The sequence below is a fragment of the Electrophorus electricus genome, chromosome 12, assembly GCF_013358815.1.
Source record: "Electrophorus electricus isolate fEleEle1 chromosome 12, fEleEle1.pri, whole genome shotgun sequence".
Taxonomy (NCBI): Eukaryota; Metazoa; Chordata; class Actinopteri; order Gymnotiformes; family Gymnotidae; genus Electrophorus; species Electrophorus electricus.
Genome location: NC_049546.1, coordinates 13,241,508 through 13,264,679, shown reverse-complemented (window position 1 = coordinate 13,264,679; position 23,172 = coordinate 13,241,508). Strand labels below are relative to the sequence as shown.

The following is a 23,172-nucleotide window of genomic DNA, read 5'->3' as shown; positions in this document are numbered from 1 at the left end:
TATATGCTGACACAAAACTTTACTTTGCTCACTTAACAGGTGTCTCTTATAAGGGGCCTTTTCTGTTGTTGGTCTCGCTCAGCATCTGTTTCTTTTTGTCATCTGCGATGCTAACAAAAATGAGTACTGGGTTAATGACAGAACAGCAGCTTCCCTCATAAGTGCACAGACACAGAAAATAGGTTATACTACCATGTGCATAGCAACACGTTTGCAGATGTTCAAATACCATTCACAATTATGGATGTTGGCACTAAATAATAATTAATTTGGAACTCACATCTTGCTATTGAAAATGAAGTAAGTTGCACATATCTCTCCTATGATATCCACACCAAATAAACCTTATACCGAGTAACATTAAGCGTTCTGGTTTATGATCTCACTCTCACTCCGTAACTGTGTGTGTGTGTGTGTGTGCATGTACACATGTTGGGGGGGGGGGGGGGGGGGGGGGGGGTTTGAGGTGGAGTAGTAGATTCACTGATCTATTCACTTTGAAATGCCCAGCATCAAATAAACAGGATCCATGGCTCACATAGCATTATGTGTATGGTCTAGAGAAAAATCAACTAAAAATAGTAAATGACTAACAAATTAATACTTTTGGTGTCCTATATAAGTATCTAAAATGTTAGAACTTTGTGTTGCATTCCCTGAATAACAAATGATGACATTTATGTAAAAGAATGCAGGGACCACCCATGTTTTAATTGAGGGGCACAAAGAATGATGCAATTTCATGTAATCAAGGACTCATGAGAATGAACCAAAACTAGAAAAACAATGGCTGGGAATATTGCAAACTTTCAGCCTCCAACAGCCAGCAGAGTCTAAACATGAACTATTCTATGGGAATAGGAAAGTATGATAGCATGTAGTTCCCTGTTATATTAAATGCTGCTTTTGGTCAGGGCTAGATTTTAACTGAAACATTTTGTTTCTCATCAGATCTTGTGTACATAAGAAAAATAATCTAGGGAAGATATAAGGGTCTCATATTTCATTTTGCAGCTCTGCTGTAATGATCAATATAGTAACTGGGCTCTTTCATACAAGTATTTCATGAACAAATGAAAGTGTAAAGGTGGAATTAAAAGTAAAGTAAAAGTTGCAATTTTAAAAATGAAAAAAAAATAGAATTATAAATCACTTCATTCCAATTTTCTTGCAAGTTTTATTTATGTTTTATTTTTGGACCTAAGGATTTGGTTATTTTCTAGTTATATAAAATATAAGACCAAAAGTAACTATAAAGACAAAATGGGATTCTGGGGACCTACTACTATAAAAAATAACATAACAAGTCAGTCTTTAAAATGTTCACTGGTGCTTGCACTACTGAATGTAACTGGACACAGTATTAGGGAACGTGGAGTAATAAAAGGCCAACTACAAAGTTCAGTGTATATAAAATGATTTCCAATTGGGAAAAAATGGCTTAATCATGTTCACCATGGTAGTAAATTTTGAGAGTTCAGGGCGACTATGATGTTCTTTTGGCAATTCCTGATTAGTGCCTTACGAACAGCCCTCATCCCACACCTTTTCTATTTCTTCCAGTCTTGGGAAATAAACCTTTAATTACAAGTCAGCAGAGCTCTATGGTTAGAAACAGAGGAGGTTGGTGTATATTAGTGGAATGACAAGGAACACTAGCCTATATTTAGATAAACATCATGTTGCAAGTACATCTAGTCAATCAAAGTAAATCACAGAACTGTGCTATAAATTAAAAGACATTATTAATTTTGTTTACTTTAGTAGCTTTATCAAAATATATTAAACTAACATCTGCAATACATCTTTTTTGAGGAGCAGACACAAGTAGTTGGGTTATTTTAGAACTAAATTATTTGCTAAAGTGTGTGTGGAGAGGGAGGGAGGCGGGCATTGTGATATAATGGCAAGAATTTGACCAATCAATTTGAAGAAACCAATACGATATTTCTAAGTTTTGACCAGTGAGTATATGAGTGGGCGGTGAATGAACGTTTAGGTTTTTCCTAGACGAGGGATTTGGGATCTGACTCAGCTCAGGGAGTGGGACGCCAGCAGGGCTGCGTACGGTGGGGCTGATCAAGTAAGTTAGTTCTCTCTAGGTTGGATGGTTACATGGACATATTCTTCTTCATTAAGCTACTGTTTTGCAAGCTTGTTTTGCTTTGTGTTTTTGGTTGGGTTGTTTTGAATATTTGTTATGGCAGACTGGAGTATATATTACCTACCTTGTAGGTTGTTGGCTAGCTAGGTTAGGTTAGCTAGCTCGTTAGCAACAGATAGTGCCCTGCCTCACTATCTGAGTTTGTATTCTCGCCCGCTGGCTGGCTGGCTGGCTGGCTAGCTAGCTAGCTAGCTACTTCTGATAACATCTGCAGTATTTATTTAAATGTATTGTTGTTTGTGCTGGCATGGAAATCTCCTTTAAAAAAGAAAGGTGATTCGTTTCATAAATATTATGCCGTTCTTATGATTTTCAAGTTATTCAGACTGTGAATAACTTTCAGACTGCAGTTGCTTTCATTCAAAGACTTGTAAACCAAACGTGAATGACTAATGCACCTAGCTAGCTAGCTAATATTTATGAAGTAAAGCTAATGTAGGTTAGTTAGCAAGCTAATATATTAAACTCAAGTTATGGTTCGTGACGCAAACGTATGTTTAGCGAATTGTGCGAAAAACTAACGTATTATTTATTAAATACAAGTCTCACTAATACCTTAAAGATAAAGACGGACTTAAAGACGCATGGCTCCGTTTACAAGTGTAGTTGACTATTTATTCGCATAGTAATTTCCACTGAATGTATTAACAATTAGACAGTTTTATTAGCTGCGTGTGCTTTGGGTTAGCCAGCTATATGAAAAAGGAATGACGCGATGTCGTCCTGAATGAAATAACTGGGAATATAATTAGTACGTGAAACTGCATCACAAGAAGTCCGATCTTTTGTAGTATACCATTAACTTATTTCGGTGCAGAAGCAAAGCTACTGTCTTTAAATTGTGTACGCCTTTTGAAGTCTGATTTCACATTCATCCTTATTGCATACATCAGTTACGATTCTTAACAGTGTGAACTAATAATTACACTCAGACATTGTGGAAGACTGAAATTCTTTGGCTGCCGTCCTAATGACCTACTTCACTTTGGGTTAGTTTAAATCATGAATGCACACAAATTGAGTACTAGCCAAAGAAAAATAAACAGGCCTGTAATGTATAATAGTTTTTGCTGCTTGGTACTTCAGACATGATCCTTAGAAGCAAGGCCATTCCCTTCTTAGATTCCTTGGGCAGATAGGAATGTCTGGTTTTGGCTTTGGCAGCCACAGCAGTGTGACGTACTGCCCTTTTTAAAGGCTCCTCCAAGACCCAAAATTGAGGGGCCAGGCAACCAAGCAGTGTAGCATTATGGCATAGGATCACATCAGATGTCACCATATGGTAAATTTGGGCCTGGAGAAAGACCGGCTTCCGTTCTGCTTCTGTCTTATGTTTGACAACTACCACACTTCTGGGTTGAGCTCCTCTTTGAGCTGGCCATTGTGTTCCACTGTGTGTGACTGATCGGTCTGGAAGCGCTTGTGACTGTAATTGGTGCATGGCAACATTGCATTTCACATGTTGAGTGGTGCAAAGATTTTTCCTCCAAACAGCTGGCTGGAGCGCTCTGCTGTGTTGACCATTGCAGTGGTTTTAGGGCTGTCTGCCTTTGTTGCTTTCTAAGTATCTGTGTCACATTTTCCCAAAGAACTCCATCTTTGAAGAGTAGCAGGAATCTTGACCAACTTCCAGGATATGAAAAACATTTTATAGATCTCACTGTTCTGTTATCATTGTGGAAAACCATGTGGTCAGGATGTTGGACAACTAGGCCAACATTTGTTTATTTTCCTTCTGACATTATTTACAATGTTTGTTGGAGACTGGTAATGCTGATGTGGAAAGGAAAAATAGCTATTCACTAATGCTTTAGGCTAAATTTAGCTTCACAAAGCTTGCTGATTATTATATTTACAAGACTTTTGGTGACAAGCAAGCCTGACCATTTGTGAATCACTAAATGAAAGTGCCATCCATATAACCTATAATTACAGTGCAAAAAAGGTTTGATGCATAACTGGACCATGGGAGAAGCCATTTTCAGATTTTTCAAATTGTTTAACAAATGGCCAGTCTCATACTGGTGGTTCTGGTTATTAACAGGTGTTCTGTGCACCAGTTCTTAGTTGTATAAATGTTTGGTAAGCATAATTGTAGTAGTTACAGTGGTGTCATTTTTATTGTTATGGGTGTGTATGTTCATGTTGCACAAACTGCCTGTTATATTCCTCATGGTTAGACAGTTGCACCTTATTTTTTTCCATTGGCATTTCTGAGTCCTCTTTGATTTGAATGGGGAAGTTGCAAAAAAGGTCTCTGTCTCAATCTCTCCAGACCCAAATGTGCCACATTTTCCCCACATAAAAGCCACTAGTTTAATCCATGACCACCCCACCCATGCTGAGTCACTGTCAACAGCAGCCTGATCTCTATTCAAATTGAAAAAACAAACCACTTTGACATTCCTAGGTATGACAACTAGAACCACATATCAATAGACAGAAGAGCCCAGCTCCTTGGCTAGGAGCACATTCACAGAGATGTGAGCTGGCATCCTGACTGCTGGGCTCACTCGACCAAGCCTGACTCGCTTTCCAACCCCTTTGTCCATCCTCTCCAGGGTGCAAAAGTGATTACCTGCACAGTCCTGAACTCTGGGCTTACTATGTGTTTATGCAGGTGGTTAGAAGTGCCAAGTAAACAATGCAAGAGAGCTTCTGTGGTTGTTGGTGGATAGTTGAATTTAAAGGGCATTTGGTATGCTACACTGTTGTGCATTCTTACAAGTTTTATCTTGCATGAAACTTGTGTGTTTACAAACAAATTGGTAGTACAATCGTTCATGCATCTTAAAACACAAAAATGGGCACAAGATGTTGAAAGGTGATGGAACAGTAAAGCATTTTTGACCAAATGGTTCCCACATGTAAGCCCAGACATGTGTGATTGTTCTAACATCTGAAATTGCCAGAAATTTTCCACTGAGTAATATTGAGAGAGGGAGAGAAATAAGTAGACTTCTAAATAAAAATGCTAACCTCACCTTTAAGAGGGAATGCTTAAACTTGGATATTTCACCTCAGAAAATTTGTCATAGTTGAATCACACAAGAAATCACACAAGCTCAGTCTGTCTATAACAAACTATATGCTTTCGCTGCTTCAGCAGTAAAACATTGTATTTGGAATGCTGCAACTTACATTATGGAGCTTGGGTATTTAATAATGAAATTTTGACTGCTGTTATGTATAGCTTGGAATCTGTTTATAGGAGTTTTCAACATTTGTTGCTCATTCATCTTGTTCATATGATCTATAGTAAACTAGTGGAGACTCTAGACCAAACACGTTCCTGGTCTGAACCTCAATTTGACACAAAAAGCATTTTGAGTTGTCTCTGATCTAAGGGAGCATGGTTGTATGGATTGTGTAAAACCACATTCTCTACCTGAATGATGATTCATGTGGTTTCAAAAACCACAATTTCAATCTGGAGATTGGAATGTTGGATTTTGGCCATAACTGCTGAGTCGCATCTGACCCCAATTTGTTTTCTTCTCACTGTTTCTAACCTTGAGTTTGGTTACTGCAGATGCCTCTGCAATCTTGCTCGAGATATCCTTCTGTTTAAGTTGTTTTTCAGGTTTTTTTTGTACAGTCATATTTTGTTACTCTTGCATGGAAGGAAATATTTTTAAGCATTTTTCTCTCCTCTTCAGCAAGCAAAACTCTTATCTCTGTTGCGCAATGCAGCTGCTGTTTTCTGTGACTTCACAGCAGAGATCATGCAGACATGTTCTGGCATCTGTAGGACTTGAGCAGTTGCCTCTACAGCCTTCCATGCTGAGTGGGGTGGTGGTGAGGGGTGAAGGTCAACACCTGTTTTGTCACTTTTCTCTAAAGCATGATTTGATAGCTGCTTCATGTGTCCCTCACAACTGTTTGTCACAACCAAGTCAAGTGCCAAAGCTCAGAATGACAGCAGTGCAAATAACATGGCTCAGCCTACTGATTCTATCTCTGGAGTTCCATATAGAAATGTAAGCGCTGGTTCCTCTTCTCCTTCCACAAAGGGATTGTTCCTAAGGTGCAAGATAAGACCACCTGTTCAGCAAGCCCTGTCTTGTTTTGTAACCTGAGCTCAAGGAATGTCAGTCTAGTAGCCCTTTGCTCCATGTGCCTGTGAAGCTTTGCATCCTATGAATTAACCTTTTAACCATAGTCACCTAATGTATCTTTAAAATGAGTTCTCACTTTTGCTTCATCATATAGCCAGTTAGCTTTTTGTGCTGTTATTCCTTGCATTGAGAGTTTGCTGCACAAATGAGACATTGTTCTGTAGCTGTACCATCACTGTATTTGAAGGGGCAACTTCGTGGTGGATGTGATGACATGCTTCCTGTCCATGCAGTGTTCATGTAGGCTCAACTGATCTTAAAAAGAGCCATGTTTTGTGCAGGCATACAGAGAGATGCGGTGTCGGCAGAATTTAAATGTGCAATGTGGATACTGAGTCAGTATTCATAACTGAAGGACCTGTATCCTTTCTTTCCAGTTGTCTAGTTTATAATTCTGATAACAAACCAATCCTGCTAACTGTCCATTGTTGAGCTTTTAAATATTCCATTAGAGGACAAACTCAAGTCGAAATCCAGATTTCATTTTTATGTACGCAGCTAGTCTCACTTCCTCTCTTGCTTTTCTCCCACTTCTTGCTTATCTTGCTTGCCCAGTACATCTGGATGAGGGGCACTGGTGAAAAGGAAAACACAAATGCCTCCCTTCACTCCTATGTCTCTGGTGCTCCCCTTCTCTCACTTTAACCCTCCTATTCTCCCTAACTCACTCCTCCCCCCAACGCCAGTACTGGTCCAGTCAAAGGAGCTAGCTCCCACTGCCTGGCAGGAAGTGTCAGGACTTGCAGTCTTGAGGTATTTGTGAGGCAGACTGGAATGCAGACACTCCACATTAGCCTGCAAGGGCGTGGAGGGAACTCTGCCTCTGGCTCCGTCTCTGCCCGTGTTGCTTGACGCTGAGAAGCTGAGCCTCGGCACAGGTTTGGACCCTCTCTCTGGCTCTGCCTCCCTCTCTCGCACTCTGGTTTTCATCTTTCATCCCACTACCTCTCGTCCTCTTGGTCTTGTGCCTTCAGCTCTCGTGTTTCAATGTTACAGCGGTCGAAGGGGGTACTCGTTGTCTCCTTATCTTCCTCCTAGCTGGATAGCTAGACAGCTAGCTGTGATGGGGACCACTGCATGGCACACTGGTTTGCCTGAGTCCTTGGATGCAGTTGGGAGGCAAAGCAATAGTGGTGTAACAGAGAAGAGGCGAGAGGAAAGTTTATGCATTTCAAATATCTTCTTTGGTTTCATTGTGTTTTTCTTTCCTGCTTTTGGTGGCTGGACCTGCTTTGCAGAGGGACTGCACATGGATGGCATGGCAGTCTGTCAGTTTAGGTCCCAGTGGATGCATGTTTAAAGTGTCTGAATGATTTTTATATCGCCAATGCTAATGGTATGTTGCGTTTTTAAGTTTAGTCAGTTGTTTGGTATTTTGTTTGGCATGGAATGAGCAAGATAGAAAAACCAGATCTTATTCCACCATGCACATGTGTATGCTTGTACGCACAAGCATACACATGTGCATGGTGGAATAAGATCTGGTTTTTCGTCTGTGTATGGGCAAATGTGAATGCTCTTTTAAGGTTTGTTTTCTTCTAAAATACATTAAGAGCCAAATAAGCATCATTGGAGAAAGTCAAAGTGTTTTGTGTTGGCTGTGACTGGTTTGGAGGATTGAAATCAGGTTTGGTGGTGAAACTAGTTTTCACCAGTTGAAAGAGTATCTGAGGGGCTAACAAGTGATTGTTGATGTGGGTTAGCAAAAGGGCTTTAGGGTGGGTTTCTACAATATTGGCCTTCTGAATAATTGGTTGATGATATCAAATACAGACCTTGGGTTAAGGCTTGCACATAGCACAAGATGAAACACACCTAATGGAGGAAACCATATTATCATTTCCAGTGACTGAATTAAGTATTTTAAAGCTTATGTTTTTTTGCCTCTGGTTTCATGTCCTGTTGTTGCATGATTCTTGCTGTGTTCCCTTTTACCTGGCTGTGGGAGGCAGGGAAGAGAGGCAGGGACAACTTGCATTGTTGCTGACACAAGTCAGCGAGGCATGACGCCAAGGCCATGTAATGTGCGTGAGAATCACACTTGCCTCCACCCATGTCACTCCACCGTTCCATCATAAGGGACAACGTACATGTCCAAGCCAGAATTGTAGATCTGAGTGGTGGGGTAAATATGACACAAGATCAACCTTGGTGAGTGGATGGAATATAAGCAACAGCAAAGCCTCCATCAGGAGGAAACTGGAATCATCAGCACCCTAAGCTAAATGTAAAGACTGTTAATGTTGTGTCTGTGGAGTCTACATAACTGTGATAGTATCTTGTTCTGTTTTGGTAAGGACTCAATATAGGCCAACATAATTTATGCTGTTGTCCAAATTGTTATTTTGTAAGAAAATATTTTGTTAAAAGTTTTGGGAATGGAAGAGAGGAGGTGCGATTGTAGTGTTTGGTATGAATTTACACAGTTCAAACAAAAACAATGAATAGACTCCCGAGTCAATGCGGGCTTCATCTGGTCAACAGACCCTGGGGTAGTGCCTGGCTGCTGTAAACAAGCTATGCAACCTGCAGCCCAAGATCTGAACAGGCATTGGCTTTCTCTGTAGTACAGTAATTGACTCTCAATTTGTCAGATAATCATGGAAAGCTTCTCCTTAGATTTACACATTGGATAAATTGTTAATCTAACCATAGGGCTTATACAGATGAACTGGTTTCATTCATTTATTTAAGGGTTTTAGAAACGCAAATGATTTCCTTTTTTTTTTTTTTTTTGGCCCTGAAGGAGAGAGAAGGCAAGATGCATGCAATGATCTATTTTGCATGCATGACAATCTTTTGCATGTCATGCAAATGGGACTTACTGTAATCTGTCTGGCAGGTCACTGATCTATTGTATGCTTATGGCAAATTACTTTGCACTTGACCCTAGGTATGGATAACTGAAACACTCCAGTGTCGGCATGCAGAAGACAAAGGAATTTTATTCCTAATGACCTCCTTCCCTCCCTGCTCTTGCAGAAAAAAAGGCACATTATTGGACTGAGGAAGACACAAATTGTTATCCAGGGAGATGGCAGCAAAGATATCAAAAGAGGAGCTGGAAGAGCTGCATGAAGCCTTTGGGAGAGTCGGTGAGTGGTCTTCCTTTTCTTCCAGTTTGGCTTGTAGGTCCGCTCTCTAATATGAATGCCTGGAAGGAATAACACAGGCCCTCAGTATCATTGAAGTTTCAACTCCAGTGCATTAATGATCATTTTAGCAATGGAAATTCATGATTCATGTGAAAGTTTAAAATGTTTGTGAACAAGGCATTGTTATAAAGGGATTTGAAATATGAAATAATTTTAATGCATGAAATAGCGGCATCTCTCTTTAGTATTTTATTAATTAGCAAAGTTTGGAGACAAAAGCTAATGGATGTTATAAGGGTTTTATTCTAAACTTTTATATAAATGTTGGTGCAATGCTTTTGAACTGGTTTAAAAAAATTTAAAAATAAACAGTTGGCAAGGTGTTTATTTACACAACCTAACATGAGTTAGTAAATGAAATCTAGATATATTAAGCCATACAAAGTTAAGTCTTCTGGATCATGTTTTCAGCTCACAAACAACTCCAGAAAAGCAAACATAATGGTATAATCATTTAACTGTACTGCATGTGCAAATCCATTATTTTCTAGCATTGATTTCAGCTGTTTTGAGTCTGATGAACATGTGTGGATCTGGTGTACTTTCACTGTAGAAAACAGTGGGTTCCAGTTCTGGTGCTGCTGGCCATAAATTCTGGGAAAGGGCTTTAAATAACAGCTATCCATTTGGCTTTGTTACACCATTCATTAAAACACAATGACTGGCTGAGAGCAAACATTTGTACTGTCTCCTGAATCGTATTTACGTAGCTCTGAATACTTTTATTATTGACCTGTTGAGTGATATCTCAAGCTCGCCATTGGATTTAGTACCTCCATGAGTTAAAGTAAACATGTGCTTTTTGATTGTCTGTCATTTTGATTGTAGTTGTATAGTCTTTGGGAGCTTCTAACTGATAGACTTTCTGTGACAGCCCGAGTGCTGCAGGGCAAGAAACAGGACGCACAGACATCTCTTAACGGAGACAGACATTTATTAGACGAAACACGAACATCAAACACAATGGCACTGATGTAGAACAAGCAGGATGAACACAAGTGTAACATGGCCATAACTACACTCACAACCAGGATTAAAGACCGACAAAGAGGCACACACCAACAGGGGTTTAAAGACATACATAAACAACAGTGAACCAGGTGCGGGTGTGTGCTACAAGTGGGCATGGTTACAAATAAGACAGTTGGTGAACTCCCACTGCACGCAGCAGGCCATACCACGTGATCAGTGGGAAGGGGAGCGTTCTGTGACACTAACTGGTTGCATTAAAGGTGAAAGCAAGAAGGATGTGCTGTTGTACTTAAAATACCCATTAAATGCATAATTTTTTTTGCATTTAAAGTACAGCAGTTTCCAGTGCTGGAAGCTCAAACTTTGTCTCTCAGCATATATGTGAACATATTCTTACCAAAACAGAAGCACTAAGTGCTTAACATGCCTAGACAACACTAAATTTGTAATTAATGGTATATTATGGGTACATGGATAACAAGTCATAGCATGACATCTAGCCTTAATTAAGTAAGGATTGATCTGTGCTGATGTGTTAGCTGTCAGACATGATATTTAGATCGAAATGGAATAAAAAACAAATTTTCTGGCATTTAGCTAAAAGTCAATAATCCATCATTAGCTCATAATGTCTGGCAGCCAGATAATGAAGACATAACTGTAATAACTATATTATTCCAAGCTTTAAAGGGTCTGTGCTTAACACAATAGCCTCGTCATATAGTACTTTCTGTGAGCTCTGAGGGGTTTTTAAATTTTGTTGAGCGTATTAACAGTCTTTGGTTAACCATTGCTACTACATAACAATGACATTTATGTAAAATTTCAACATGTGCAGTTAACATATCTTTACAAATTAATAGATTGCCAACTCTAATATTTAGCTTTGTGTCACGAAGCCTAGGCCAAGTATTTGTTAGTTAGATCAAAGCTTTTGTCTATAAAATAACTTCATTTAGGATGTGAAAGAGGAGTCATGACTGAATCAGCAGTCAATAGCATTTGATCTTATGATGTAGTGGTGTTTTGGCTAGAGCTCCATATGGCCATGTCTGGACAACTGTGCGATTCTCGTCCATGTTGATTTGTTGCTTTGATTTCATTGGCCCTCATCCAGAATTTCTCTGCAAGCTCTACCTAAGCCATAATTTGTATTCTTCTTGGAGATTCTTGTGCAATAGCTAACCTTGGGCCAATGTCAGCCATCACCATAATATTTGCCTCTCAAAGCCATCTCTCTACCCTCAAGTGATGTCATCCAGTCAAAGAGCTCAAAGAAGAAAAAATGCTGCCACATGGTTGCACAAACCACTTTTGACAAGTCTTAACAGGGCATGTAATTAAATTCCTTGGCTGATTGGTTTGAGAATAGTAATGGGGGAATATTCTAGACCTCTCTTCCCCTCCATTTTCCTCCTTACTCTTTCTTCTCGTTGTGTCTGCTTGTTGAATGGAATAGTTTGATCTAATTAGGGCCAAGGGTTAATGGCAAAAACAAAAGGAAGTGTTTGAAGTGTTCATGAGAGCCCCTCTCTTTTATACAGTTCTGGTGGAAGAGCTTTAGATAATATCCCTTCATTCTATAAAACATGTTCTTCCAGCTGCTCTTATTTTGTATTATAACTCTATAGCTAAGACTTTATTCTAAAAGGCTGTCTGTGGCATGCTACTTGAGACATCAGACCATGGAGTGACCTCATGCACAGAACTTTAGAAGCATTTATATAGTTTCTTCATCTCTCTCTGCACAGATCTGGACAACAATGGCTATATCAGTGACTACGAACTCCATGACCTATTCAAAGAGGCCAATCTCCCTCTCCCGGGGTACAAAGTTCGTGAGATCATCCAGAAGCTGATGGTGGAAGGGGACAAAGACAAGGACAATAGGATTAGCTTTGATGAGTTTGTTTCAGTAAGTAATTTTAACACAGGTTTTTTGTTTATCGTGTGATGTCTAAGCAGCTCAAATGTATTTGTTTCTGTTTGCCTAATGCTTTTACAGGGTTGTGGTAAATTTGTTTAATGCTATTTAGAGGGGGAGGGGGGGGAGAGAGACTCTAAATACTAGATTAGCAGGTTTAGCAGATGCTTTTAACCAAAACAAAATCTATCTGATCAAACCATAAAAAGCCACTAGTGGTAGTGACTGTTAAAGTGGACTTATGATGCTTTTCTGGATTTTCCTTTCCTTTAGTGTGTTATAGAGTGTTTGTGTAAAGTTACAAAGCCCAGAGTACATGCCAGAAGCAATATCTCTCTCCCACAGAAACCGCTTTTCTCAGCTGCCTGAAATTCCTCTGAAATGCTTTTCCTTTGTTACAAGGTGACACAATCTCATAACTCAATCCTTAATTCCTACCTACTGGCAAGATAACCAATCAGAGCACACTGGTCTTATCGAGAGGGAGGTTTAAACACACAGGCGTTTCAGAGGTGAATTCAGTGTGTGTGAATAGAGATGTACACTGTCAGGAAGAATATGTTTTTGGACCATTGAAGCATGTAAATCTATTGAAATGGACCATAGAAATAAAATTCTGAACACTAATAATGAGCAGAATATTTTGTCCTAATCATTAGTTTGGATTATTAGAAGATGCCCTTTCTGTCTTGACATGGTTAGGTGGCACTGGTCAGAGAAAACAATTTGCAGTCAGTCACTCCTAAGTCATTATTTGCTATCTTGGTGAAAAATTCCTAATGACAGATGACTGTCATGTTGCTGACAATACACTGATGGGTTGCACATGGTTGGAATAAGCAGATGGGGGATTATAGAGCAGCTGCTAGCTGCTTGCTTTCACCACTTGTTCCACTCTGAACAGAAGAGCCCTAGGCTGATCGCTTGAGCATGGAAACTGGAGAATGTGCACCTGCATTCTCAGCTGTGCACAAGAACATGCCACTGGGCCAGGCAACTGATCTGCACACCTAGAGGCAGAGCCCTAATCGGCCATGTTCTGCTCTCCCCACAGATCTTCCAGGAACTCAAAAGCAGTGACATCGCCAAGACCTTCCGTAAGGCCATCAACAGGAAAGAGGGCATCCTGGCCATTGGGGGCACTTCTGAGTTGTCCAGTGCAGGGACGCAGCACTCGTACTCAGGTGCAAACGCTCCTCCTCATGAAACCCAAAAGCAGCCAGTGAGGTTTGCTGGGTTGGTTTCTCTTGGCCATCATAGTTGGCCTCTAACATGTTCACATTCAGTATGACCTAATGTTGTTTAGTTGGGTAGCTCTGAAATACTTCACAGCATGAAAATTAGGCTTAGGGTTTAACCGTTTACTGTTATGAGCTGAACATATGATTGCCAGGTCTGTATCTTGCTCTGGCCTTGTGAAAAGCATACCTCAGAAGTTTATATAAGGTTAACTGTGGAGAGTACTGAGAATGTGCTCACTGCACATAAATGCCTTCTTATGTGACTTACCCTTTTTTTCTCCCTAGAGGAAGAGAGGTTTGCCTTTGTGAATTGGATCAACACAGCTCTGGAAAAAGACCCTGACTGCAAGCATGTGCTCCCCATGAACCCCAACACGGATGACCTCTTTAAAGCTGTGGGGGATGGCGTTGTGCTGTGGTGGGTTCTCTTAGGCCGTGGTCCTCATGCAGTCTGATTTTGCTTGAGTCTAGCTGTCAAGAGGGGCTTTCTCCTTAATTGAACTCCTAATTTCCCACCAGTAAAATGATCAACCTGTCAGTCCCTGATACAATTGATGAGAGGACCATAAACAAGAAGAAGTTAACCCCATTCACAACACAGGTTTGTTTTCCTGTTCTATTCTCTTGAGTACACTCTGTTCAACAAAGAAAGTAGTTAAAAAGTGCTTATTTTCATTAGAGACATCATGAATTTACAGGATATCCATTGACCTGGAATAGCAAATAATACATAAATGTTATTCAGTTAATATTGCTTTCCAAAACTGCATATTTACACTAGTTTAATGTACCCACCATCCCAAACTGACCATTCCCCACTGCAGGAGAACCTCAATCTGGCCCTGAACTCCGCCTCAGCAATCGGCTGCCACGTGGTGAACATTGGAGCCATGGATTTGAGGGAAGGGAAACCCCACCTGGTGCTGGGCCTGCTCTGGCAGATCATCAAGATTGGCTTGTTTGCTGACATCGAGCTGAGCAGGAATGAGGGTAAGCCCAACCCCCACCCCAAGCCAATTTCCCAGTGACCAGCTCACGATCATGTGCCTGGACCTGACACCGACACCATTCAGTCTTGGGGAAGGAGGGGTGGGATTAATGCCATTGGCTAGGAATTTGCACAGACAGACATTGACTGACTCTTGTTAGTGGTTTATTAAACTCGCAGAAGAATTCGATCAACGCAACAGATGCGGGCTGGAAGACCGGGTGAGGTGATGACTTTTCTCATTCACTGGTTTTCAGTGCAGGAGTTTGGAAGGCTTTGAGCCTCGCACTGCCTCATTTCGGTGGAGAGCCGCATGTGCATCGCTGCATGCACCGTGTAGGGGAGTGAAAACTCCCCTGTGGTCCTGGTTTGGGTGAGATAGTGGGCAGAGAGAAGCAGCCAGACTGTTGATGCGAAGCATTGCAATAGTCTACAAATGTTCTTGTACAACACTTTACAAACATTCCACCACACTGACGCAATGCTGCTCCAATTTCTAGGTCACATTCCAGGTATTAAAATGAAGTTATGCATGCCGTGCACGTAAAAGTGCAGCAAAATCTGACAGATCAATAAATAAAAGTCAAAACGGACAATAAAAGTGACCAAGAAAAAAAATTAAAAATAAAAAGTAACAATTTAAATTGAGTGCTGAGTATAAATTGAACATGCCTAAGAGCCAGTTTATGAGAAGTCTTCAGGTACAGTGTGCACTAAATCATCTTTGCATAAAAAGGCTGCTTCACCACTTTTGTGTTGATATGCATACAGTTCTGTTTGTATCTTGATATGTGTATGCACTTGCTTGCCCACACTCACGCTCACGTGTTTCTCCTCAGCACTGGCAGCTTTGCTGCGTGAGGGTGAGACCCTGGAGGACCTGATGAAGCTCTCCCCTGAAGAGCTGCTCCTGCGCTGGGCCAACTTCCACCTGGAGAATGCTGGGTGGCACAAAATCAACAACTTCAGCAGCGACATTAAGGTGCCAAATGGCCAACTGGCCTGGGCTGCCAAAGCCTAACTCGGTCATGCTGGCTGAGCTGAGTCTGCCTACATTCACTCCCACAGGCTTCATAATGGACACTACATCACCAGTTTTACATTTTCATATTCCAGAGCAAATGGATTAACTACATGCTACCTTTGAGTCACTATGGTTTCTGACTCATTATGGACTGTTGCACTTAATATGCATAAACTATACTGGCTGATCAGATGGGAGCATTATATCCTGCTATATCAAAATACCAGCAAGCTCTTAAGACATGTAATGAACAGGCCTCTGTGCTGTGTCAGCAGTGTGAAATATGGTCCAATCTTGGGATTAGTTTATATGGGGTCAATGAGGCCAAGCAGTGCTTTCAATGCCAGCAACTTATCACTCTCAATTTCAGTTACTCTCTTTCTCTCCCTTTCTTTTGGCGGCTCCTTCTTTCTCCCCCTTCTGTTTTTTTTGTTTTGTTTTGGGGTTTTTTTTGTTTTGTTTTGTTTTTTTGTTCCTGTCATCCCATCTTACGCCGTACAGCTGCTGCTATTTCTAGCTCATTGTCTCATCTCTCCATCTCCTGTAGATGCTGAATGTAGGAGATGGATAAATTCTTAATGGAAGGATTTTTATTAGATGTAACCTAATGTGCTATGGAGAGATCGATTTTAAAAACCACAGTTACAACTGTTAGAAGCATAATTATAGTTTCTGCTCGTGGACAGTGATTTATTTTTCTCAAGTGAGCGCAACAAATACTGTCATTTGAAATAGTGGGGGGCTGATTAGAAGATGGTGGAATAGGTGTTCACACGATGCTTTTTACTACAGTATTTTTAATGCAAATGTACATATATATGTGATTAGCCTAGCATGCAAGCGACTGATATACCAGCTGTACTGTCCGGTTTTATACATCTTGTATTAACATTCTAAGAAATAAGCGGTTTTCTTGGTTATGGTTTTCTTTTATCATCTTCCCTTCCCTATGCTTCAGTTCTCAGACTTCTCAAACTCTATAAAGGTACTTTGTTTTTAACCTACTGCCATGATGCTCTATGGCATGACTCATCGTTTCTCTGTCTGTGTCTCACATCCCGAGTTGTAACCTTCCCAGGAGTCCCACGCATGTTCATGCTTATAATGATATCCTCACCTTGGTGTTCCTGCCCCATGGTTAGTCCAGCTTGTAACTTGTATGTTGTGTGTGTGTGTGTGTGAGAAAAGCTGTTGTGACTAAACAGTTCTTCCCTGCATTCTGCTGGAATGTGTAGGATTCCAGGGCTTACTTCCACCTCCTGAACCAGATTGCTCCCAAAGGCCTCAAAGAGGGCGAGGAATGTATCGACATCAACATGGCTGGCTTCAATGTAAGTTGTAATGTACAGGCTAATTTTGTTTAAAACTTGTGCTATGCTGTTGCATGTCACTATCACACACTTGCACAAGGTGTTCAGGAGAGAAGCAGAAGTAAAAATGTTCACCTCAAAATTCCTTCCTGCATGTGGGGGTTGTAATTGACTTTCCAGAAATACCTTCTCATCTCTCCGAGCATACATGATCTTTCTTTGCCAGGCCGATTGTTTTAGGACAGAGGCCTGGGCTTTAAGAGTGATGTAGGTTCTGAATTATTATAATTTTATTCAGGGATTGAAAGCTAAAATCTGATCCAAGCTCACATGCTAGATCACACAGCTTTTTGGTTTAATATGGGCCACCACTTATGCAGATGCCACCATGTCAAAATAGCTAATAAATAAGAAACGGGCATACATGTGGTGTGTGCATGTGTGGGTGGAGTGATAACTTCATGCATGGCACATACACACGCTGGGATATCGGAGTTCCTAGGAGCACACTTGGCATGCAGCTGCCTAAATATTCTGTGGAGTTTTAGCTCAGCAGGGAGGGGTGGGGGAGGGATAATGGTAACGGGAGACAGTGCAGATTTAATGCATGCTTAAGTCTTTCTGGGAACGCTTACACCTACACACTCAGCATAGACGCCACTCATGGAGGCTTTTGCTGCCAAAACGACACAACTATTGCAAGCTCTTCCTTAATGTATATTAAATATATCTGAAAGATGGTCCCCTCCTATGCTTTAGGACCAGACCCTACAGATCCCTAACGCTCTTTGCTTAATATTTGACCACATTCCAGTCCAAGAAAAAATGCCTTCAATGTGCTGGGCAAGTGTCCATTGAAAAGAATGCAATTAGCATCCAGAATAATGTTCTTTATGGGCCAAATGCTCATTGTTCATATACCTGTGGTCTTCATGTGAAACGGCGAGCGAGCCTCTCAACTAAACAGGGCCCACGGGAGCTCTGCAAAGGTCCATCCTTCTTTCGTTCACACTCCTCTATGGCTCCTTGAGGTGTGTGTTTTTTGTTTTTCCTTCTGACATGTTGCGTGGGATTGAACAGTCCAGACATGCTGACCACATTTCCCACCCCACCCTCGCCCTCATACCTGAAGACATAATCACAAGTTCAATGTTGCGGAGCTGGCCCTTATGGGGAAGGCCATCCAAGCGTGCTCCATTTGTTGTTGGGTTGTGCCTAAAGCGTTTGCCGCGTTGTCATGTTGGAATGTGGCCGAGTTCCCAGAAGCACGTGAATTTACGCGGGGGCTTGGTGACTCGGTGGTCCGCAATGCCATGTAAATGTACGTAACCCCTCGCGGTGCCAGGAGCAGATGACTGGGAGGTCGAGGGGAGAGTGACTGACTGCAACCATCCAGCTGGGAGAAGGAGAAAGGGCACTTTTCACTGCATCTTTAAGATGCTGTTTTGTTCTTGGGTTGCTTTCAGAGTCACTGTGTGCTCGGTATGGCCTGAAGGCCTTCTCCCCGTGCCCAGTGTATGATATGACATGGACCCTTTAAATGCTGCTACTTCCATTTCTTCCTGTATGTGCCGTCTTGTACATCATGTACTGTTTGTTTGTTTTGTTTTTTTCCCCCTCCTAGTTTGGTTCATTTCTTGAATTTGTTCTAAATGTCATTAATCACAATATTGCTTGTGACAGTAGAGAGAGACAGCAGCATTGTACAGAAGTGAGCCTTAGCCTTCACAAAGGCCTGAAAAAGGAAAGTCATTTCAGCTGAGGCTTCAGCAAATATGGATGAATAAATGAAATAAATAAATAAATTTAAAAGGAATTTGGGCTCATTATTTATAGTGAGACATCCTCAACATTGTGTGCTTGTGTGTGATGTATACAGGAAAAAGATGACCTGAAAAGAGCTGAGGCTATGCTGGTCCAAGCCGATAGGCTGGGTTGCAGACAGTTCGTCACCCCTGCTGATGTGGTGTCTGGCAACCCCAAACTCAATCTGGCTTTTGTGGCCAATCTCTTCAACAAATACCCAGCGCTGACAAAACCTGAAAACCAGGACATCGACTGGGGCCTGCTGGAAGGTGAGTACACCCACGCATTCCATTCTAGCCAAACAGACTCCTCCCTCACTTCCTCCACACTGCCATGAGATGAATGGAAAATAATATTTCAAGGGTACACAGTTATTTTGCTAACCAAGCAGCATCTCTCACACTCATGTAGCACTTTTAACTTGTCATTTGATGTTCAGACCCTGTGTGAAGGATGGTTCTAAAAATATTCATTCATTGCTGAGATGTATTGGCTTTGTGGTTATGTGGTTGTTATTAGGAGAGGAAGTGGTATTCAGAGAGTTCTCTTTGGATTGGAACACAGTCATGTACAGATAGGTAGAGGCAGGCTTTTGTTCAGTTTGCTTTTAACGCCCTCTTGTGGTTGAACAGCAGCGGTCCAGAAGCAGTACCATTACACCTCCTCCGTTGAGACTTCTTTAAATATGGTCAGATTCATAAGAAATTGGTAAAATCTTTCTATTAGCAGTTGGTGTTTCATGTAGATGGATTACATTATTCAGCCCTTCAGAGCCAGTAGACCTGTCTAAGGGAGAAGGGTTATTGGATATTTTTGATTAGACTAGACCTTTTGCCCTTATTTTTATATGTCTGTAGATCCCAATGTATATCTGCGATGTCCCACTTGTAAAAATTATAAAGCTAGCAAGTTAAAGTCAAAACTTGCTTGAATAGTAAGCAGTCAACTCAGATATGTGTGAATTCCTCTCCTGACCACCACTTCTACTACTGTTATAGGAGAGACCAGAGAAGAAAGAACATTCCGGAACTGGATGAACTCACTGGGTGTTAATCCTCATGTCAACCACCTATATGGGTATACTTTTTTTTTTTTTTAACTTTTTTTTTTTTTTTACATTTACTCTATAAAAACCTTTTAAGTGTAAATCCTCTAATTACGTGAAATCTCTGGAAATTACTAATTTATTTTTATCATCTTACTTGCTTTAAATGTCCTGTTCTCAGTGATGATCATTTTTCCTCACAGTGACCTCCAGGATGCCCTGGTCATTCTCCAGCTCTATGAGCGCATTAAGGTTCCAGTGGACTGGAACAATAAAGTCAATAAGCCCCCTTACCCCAAGATAGGGACCAATATGAAAAAGGTAGCTTCATGATCTCCTATTTCTAATATCAAAATTTAGATATAATGCAATGTGTACATACATTCTCATATTCATCTTGGAAAAATTGCAACTGTCTTGTAAACACAGTAAAGGTCATCACAATGTATCTGCAGTTAATGTGACATTCTATACATGCAGAGAACCAGTCCACATTTTTGTTCCATTTACGCTCCCACCACACCTGCACCAGGAATCTAAATGCTGTAGAGTTGCATAATGTACAATAATGTATAATCATTAATTGCATAATGTGCATAATGTATAATCATTAATCAGGTTAAATTTGAATACTAAACCTGATGCTTCTATGCCTACTTGGTTAAAAAAGGAGTAAATTATAAAATAATGCAAGTTTCCTGGATTTCTTGTGGACAAGAGAAGTGTTGTAGACTGAAAAGAGCTTACTAGACCACTGAAGATGGGAACATGGTGGGTGTTGGTGTGTGAGTACAGCTGGAAAACTGCAACTATGCTGTGGAGCTGGGAAAGACTACAGCCAAATTCTCTCTAGTGGGCATTGGAGGACAGGACCTGAATGATGGCAACCCTACCCTGACCCTGGCTCTGGTCTGGCAGCTGATGAGGAGGTAGGTGCTTCTTAAGAATTTCACAGTGACCTGTGTCTTGTTCAGGATACTTCCACTTCACAAAGACTGAGGCTGCCTTTGGCGTGAATATATCATCATTAAAAATGTTCACTGGTTGCTCTGCCGAAAAAAGAAAAAAAAAACAGAGCTTTTTCACATTGCTTATTTTATGTTGCCTCTATTGCTCACTTTGTGGTATTAATGTATTAGATACACCCTGAATGTTCTTGAGGATCTGGGAGATGGGGAGAAAGTGAACGATGACATCATTGTCAACTGGGTCAATAAAACTTTGGCAGGAGCAGGAAAGTCAACCAAAATTTCAAGCTTCAAGGTGCCAAATTAAACCACATTCTGCAATTATGCTCTTGGCGGTATTATGAAACGCTAGTCGTCTTTTAGATTGTATTCCAGCACATACATAATTCAGATAATACTCTTGTGCATCGTCATGCATTGCTAAACTGTAACATAACTGAATAGATTTGTGGTCTTGGGCTTATAGGACAAAGAGATCAGCTCCAGCTTGGCAGTGCTGGACCTCATCGATGCCATCCAGCCAGGCTGTGTTAACTATGAGCTGGTGAAGACTGGGTGTCTGTCTGAGGGAGACAAGCTGGAGAATGCCAAGTAAGTCTAAGCGAACAATGTTGCCTTTGTACCCATAAGGCCACAGTAATGCAGCTGAGCATTGTCTTTGTATTAATTTCCTTTTTACATATTCATGTGAAGTTAGTTCCGTTAATCCCATGTGATGTGGTGGTCAACATTGCTCCCTGTGCAATAATTTGCAGGTAACCTGAAGCAATTGATGAGCAAGATTTGCAGGGTCAGGGCTGTGGTAACCTGTTCAACCCCCATCACTCAGAATGAGTGTGGACCAGATGGAGCAGAAACCTACCCTGGTGGTTATGGTTGCCAATGCTGTGAAGGGATAAAAAAAAAAATTACAACCATCTCATTCTTGTTCTCCGTTTGCAGGTATGCTGTATCCATGGCCAGAAAGATCGGTGCTCGAGTTTACGCACTGCCTGATGACCTGGTGGAAGTCAAGCCCAAAATGGTCATGACTGTTTTCGCCTGCCTGATGGGCAGAGGGATGAAGAGGGCATAAAAAAAGCAAAATCAGGACCCCGGAACCAATCAAAAGCTGACGTCTGACCTACAAGCCGTTTTGCTGGTTGAAAGGCTTCTGGTTGAATGAATTAGCCATAATAATAAAAAAAAAAAAAAAAAAAAAAAAAAATAAAAAAACATACCAAAATCGTGAAAAGTTTGGCAGAGCTGGGGACAATGGGGTAATGGGCAGCATGGGAGGGGGGGCAAGTCATTTTTACACCAGAATGATGAGACGGTTCTCCAGATCTGAGAAGGTACAGGTGGATACCATTCCCTATCTTATCGATGCAAGATGACTCATACATATCTTATCTGCATTGGACCCAAGCCATGACAGTGTATAGTATGTATTTTATTTGCATTTTTGATTGTGGAGAAGTGTGCACGAGTGACTGGTTTATGTTTTAAATGTACATCTCAATTGAACTGTTCTGAAAGTCGTGCACCAACATGGAGATAAGCCTTACTCCTTGCAGTGTTGCTTATAAGCAGTAGAAAATCCTCTGTAATATGTCTTGAATTGGATGCTTATTTTCCTAGTGTTTTATACGTATGCAAAGTTTACCAAAAACAATTAGAAAACACGCAATCATCCTTTACAGGTAGAAGCTTTATCACATTCCATAATTATGAACTCATTTTACTATGTGTCTTATGTACAAGTATACTCAAACATTTTACATGAAAAGGATGATTCAAACAAAATGATCTATGCATGAACAGTTTGGTTTTTGTTTTTTTATTTAAAGCAATACACTCCTTGGAATTTGACAAACTTTAAACATGTCACAAATGTGTAAGAAAGGGGGGGAAAATGAGGAATGTACACAGAAAGTGCAGTTTGATGTGAAATCAAGCTTGTTTCTGTTGGTTCACTCGTGTGGGTGGGGAGGGAGGTGTTGGGTATAACTGGAACTTCCTTGCCTTATTGGAGCATGTTGACTATGGACAAAAGATCGAGATCAAAATATTGCAAACAATGTCTAACTGGGAAGCATCTGCATTCTATGGACAGAAGCTAGAGATCAATATATTGCAAACAATGTCTGTAACTGGGAAGCATCTGCATTCTGAAAATAAACATGTTCATAGTATTTTCACTTCCTCTCATCTTCATTTATCAGTATACTAGTGAAGGAGGTGTTATAGACTGACTAACTTTCTAATTTGGAAAGTGACTGATGTAATAATCTTGAGATCCAGGAAATTTGAGATGTGGTATAGTAGTTTCCATCAATGAAAATGGTTACTAAATGCATGGTAGCTATTGACTACATGTTCTCCTTTTCCCATTTAAAGGGTGCTTGTAAATATTTCAGCATTAACACTCAATCGTGCTGCTTCTGTCAATGGATTTAAGCATGAACAGGCCTTCTT

General features: G+C 40.7%; 1 protein-coding gene across 3 annotated transcripts; it reads left to right on the top strand.

Moving 5' to 3' along the window:
- Nucleotides 1-1,988: 1,988 nt before the first annotated feature.
- pls3 (plastin 3 (T isoform)) lies at nt 1,989-22,889 on the top strand. Of its 3 annotated transcripts, none has more exons than XM_027029020.2 (17): nt 1,989-2,083; nt 9,265-9,377; nt 12,161-12,324; nt 13,388-13,517; nt 13,860-13,992; nt 14,094-14,175; nt 14,399-14,564; nt 15,402-15,544; nt 16,545-16,571; nt 16,822-16,917; nt 18,776-18,971; nt 19,701-19,779; nt 19,951-20,068; nt 20,543-20,676; nt 20,887-21,010; nt 21,182-21,306; nt 21,658-22,889. In XM_027029020.2, exons 2-17 carry the CDS (start codon nt 9,317-9,319, stop codon nt 21,788-21,790), a joined length of 1,911 nt encoding a protein of 636 aa, XP_026884821.2. In that variant the 5' UTR covers nt 1,989-2,083; nt 9,265-9,316; the 3' UTR covers nt 21,791-22,889. The 3 variants fall into 3 exon arrangements, with proteins under 3 accessions (XP_026884821.2, XP_026884824.2, XP_026884823.2); XM_027029022.2 differs by lacking the exon at nt 1,989-2,083 and adding an exon at nt 7,030-7,160; XM_027029023.2 differs by lacking the exon at nt 16,545-16,571.
- Nucleotides 22,890-23,172: the final 283 nt, after the last annotated feature.

Coding starts and splice junctions, on each gene's coding strand:
- pls3 (XM_027029020.2), top strand. CDS start 9,317: ATGGCAGCAAAGATATCAAAAGAGGAGCTGGAAGAGCTGCATGAAGCC. Junction 9,378..12,160: donor TGAAGCCTTTGGGAGAGTCG/GTGAGTGGTCTT, acceptor CTCTCTGCACAG/ATCTGGACAACAATGGCTAT. Junction 14,565..15,401: donor CGAGCTGAGCAGGAATGAGG/GTAAGCCCAACC, acceptor GTTTCTCCTCAG/CACTGGCAGCTTTGCTGCGT.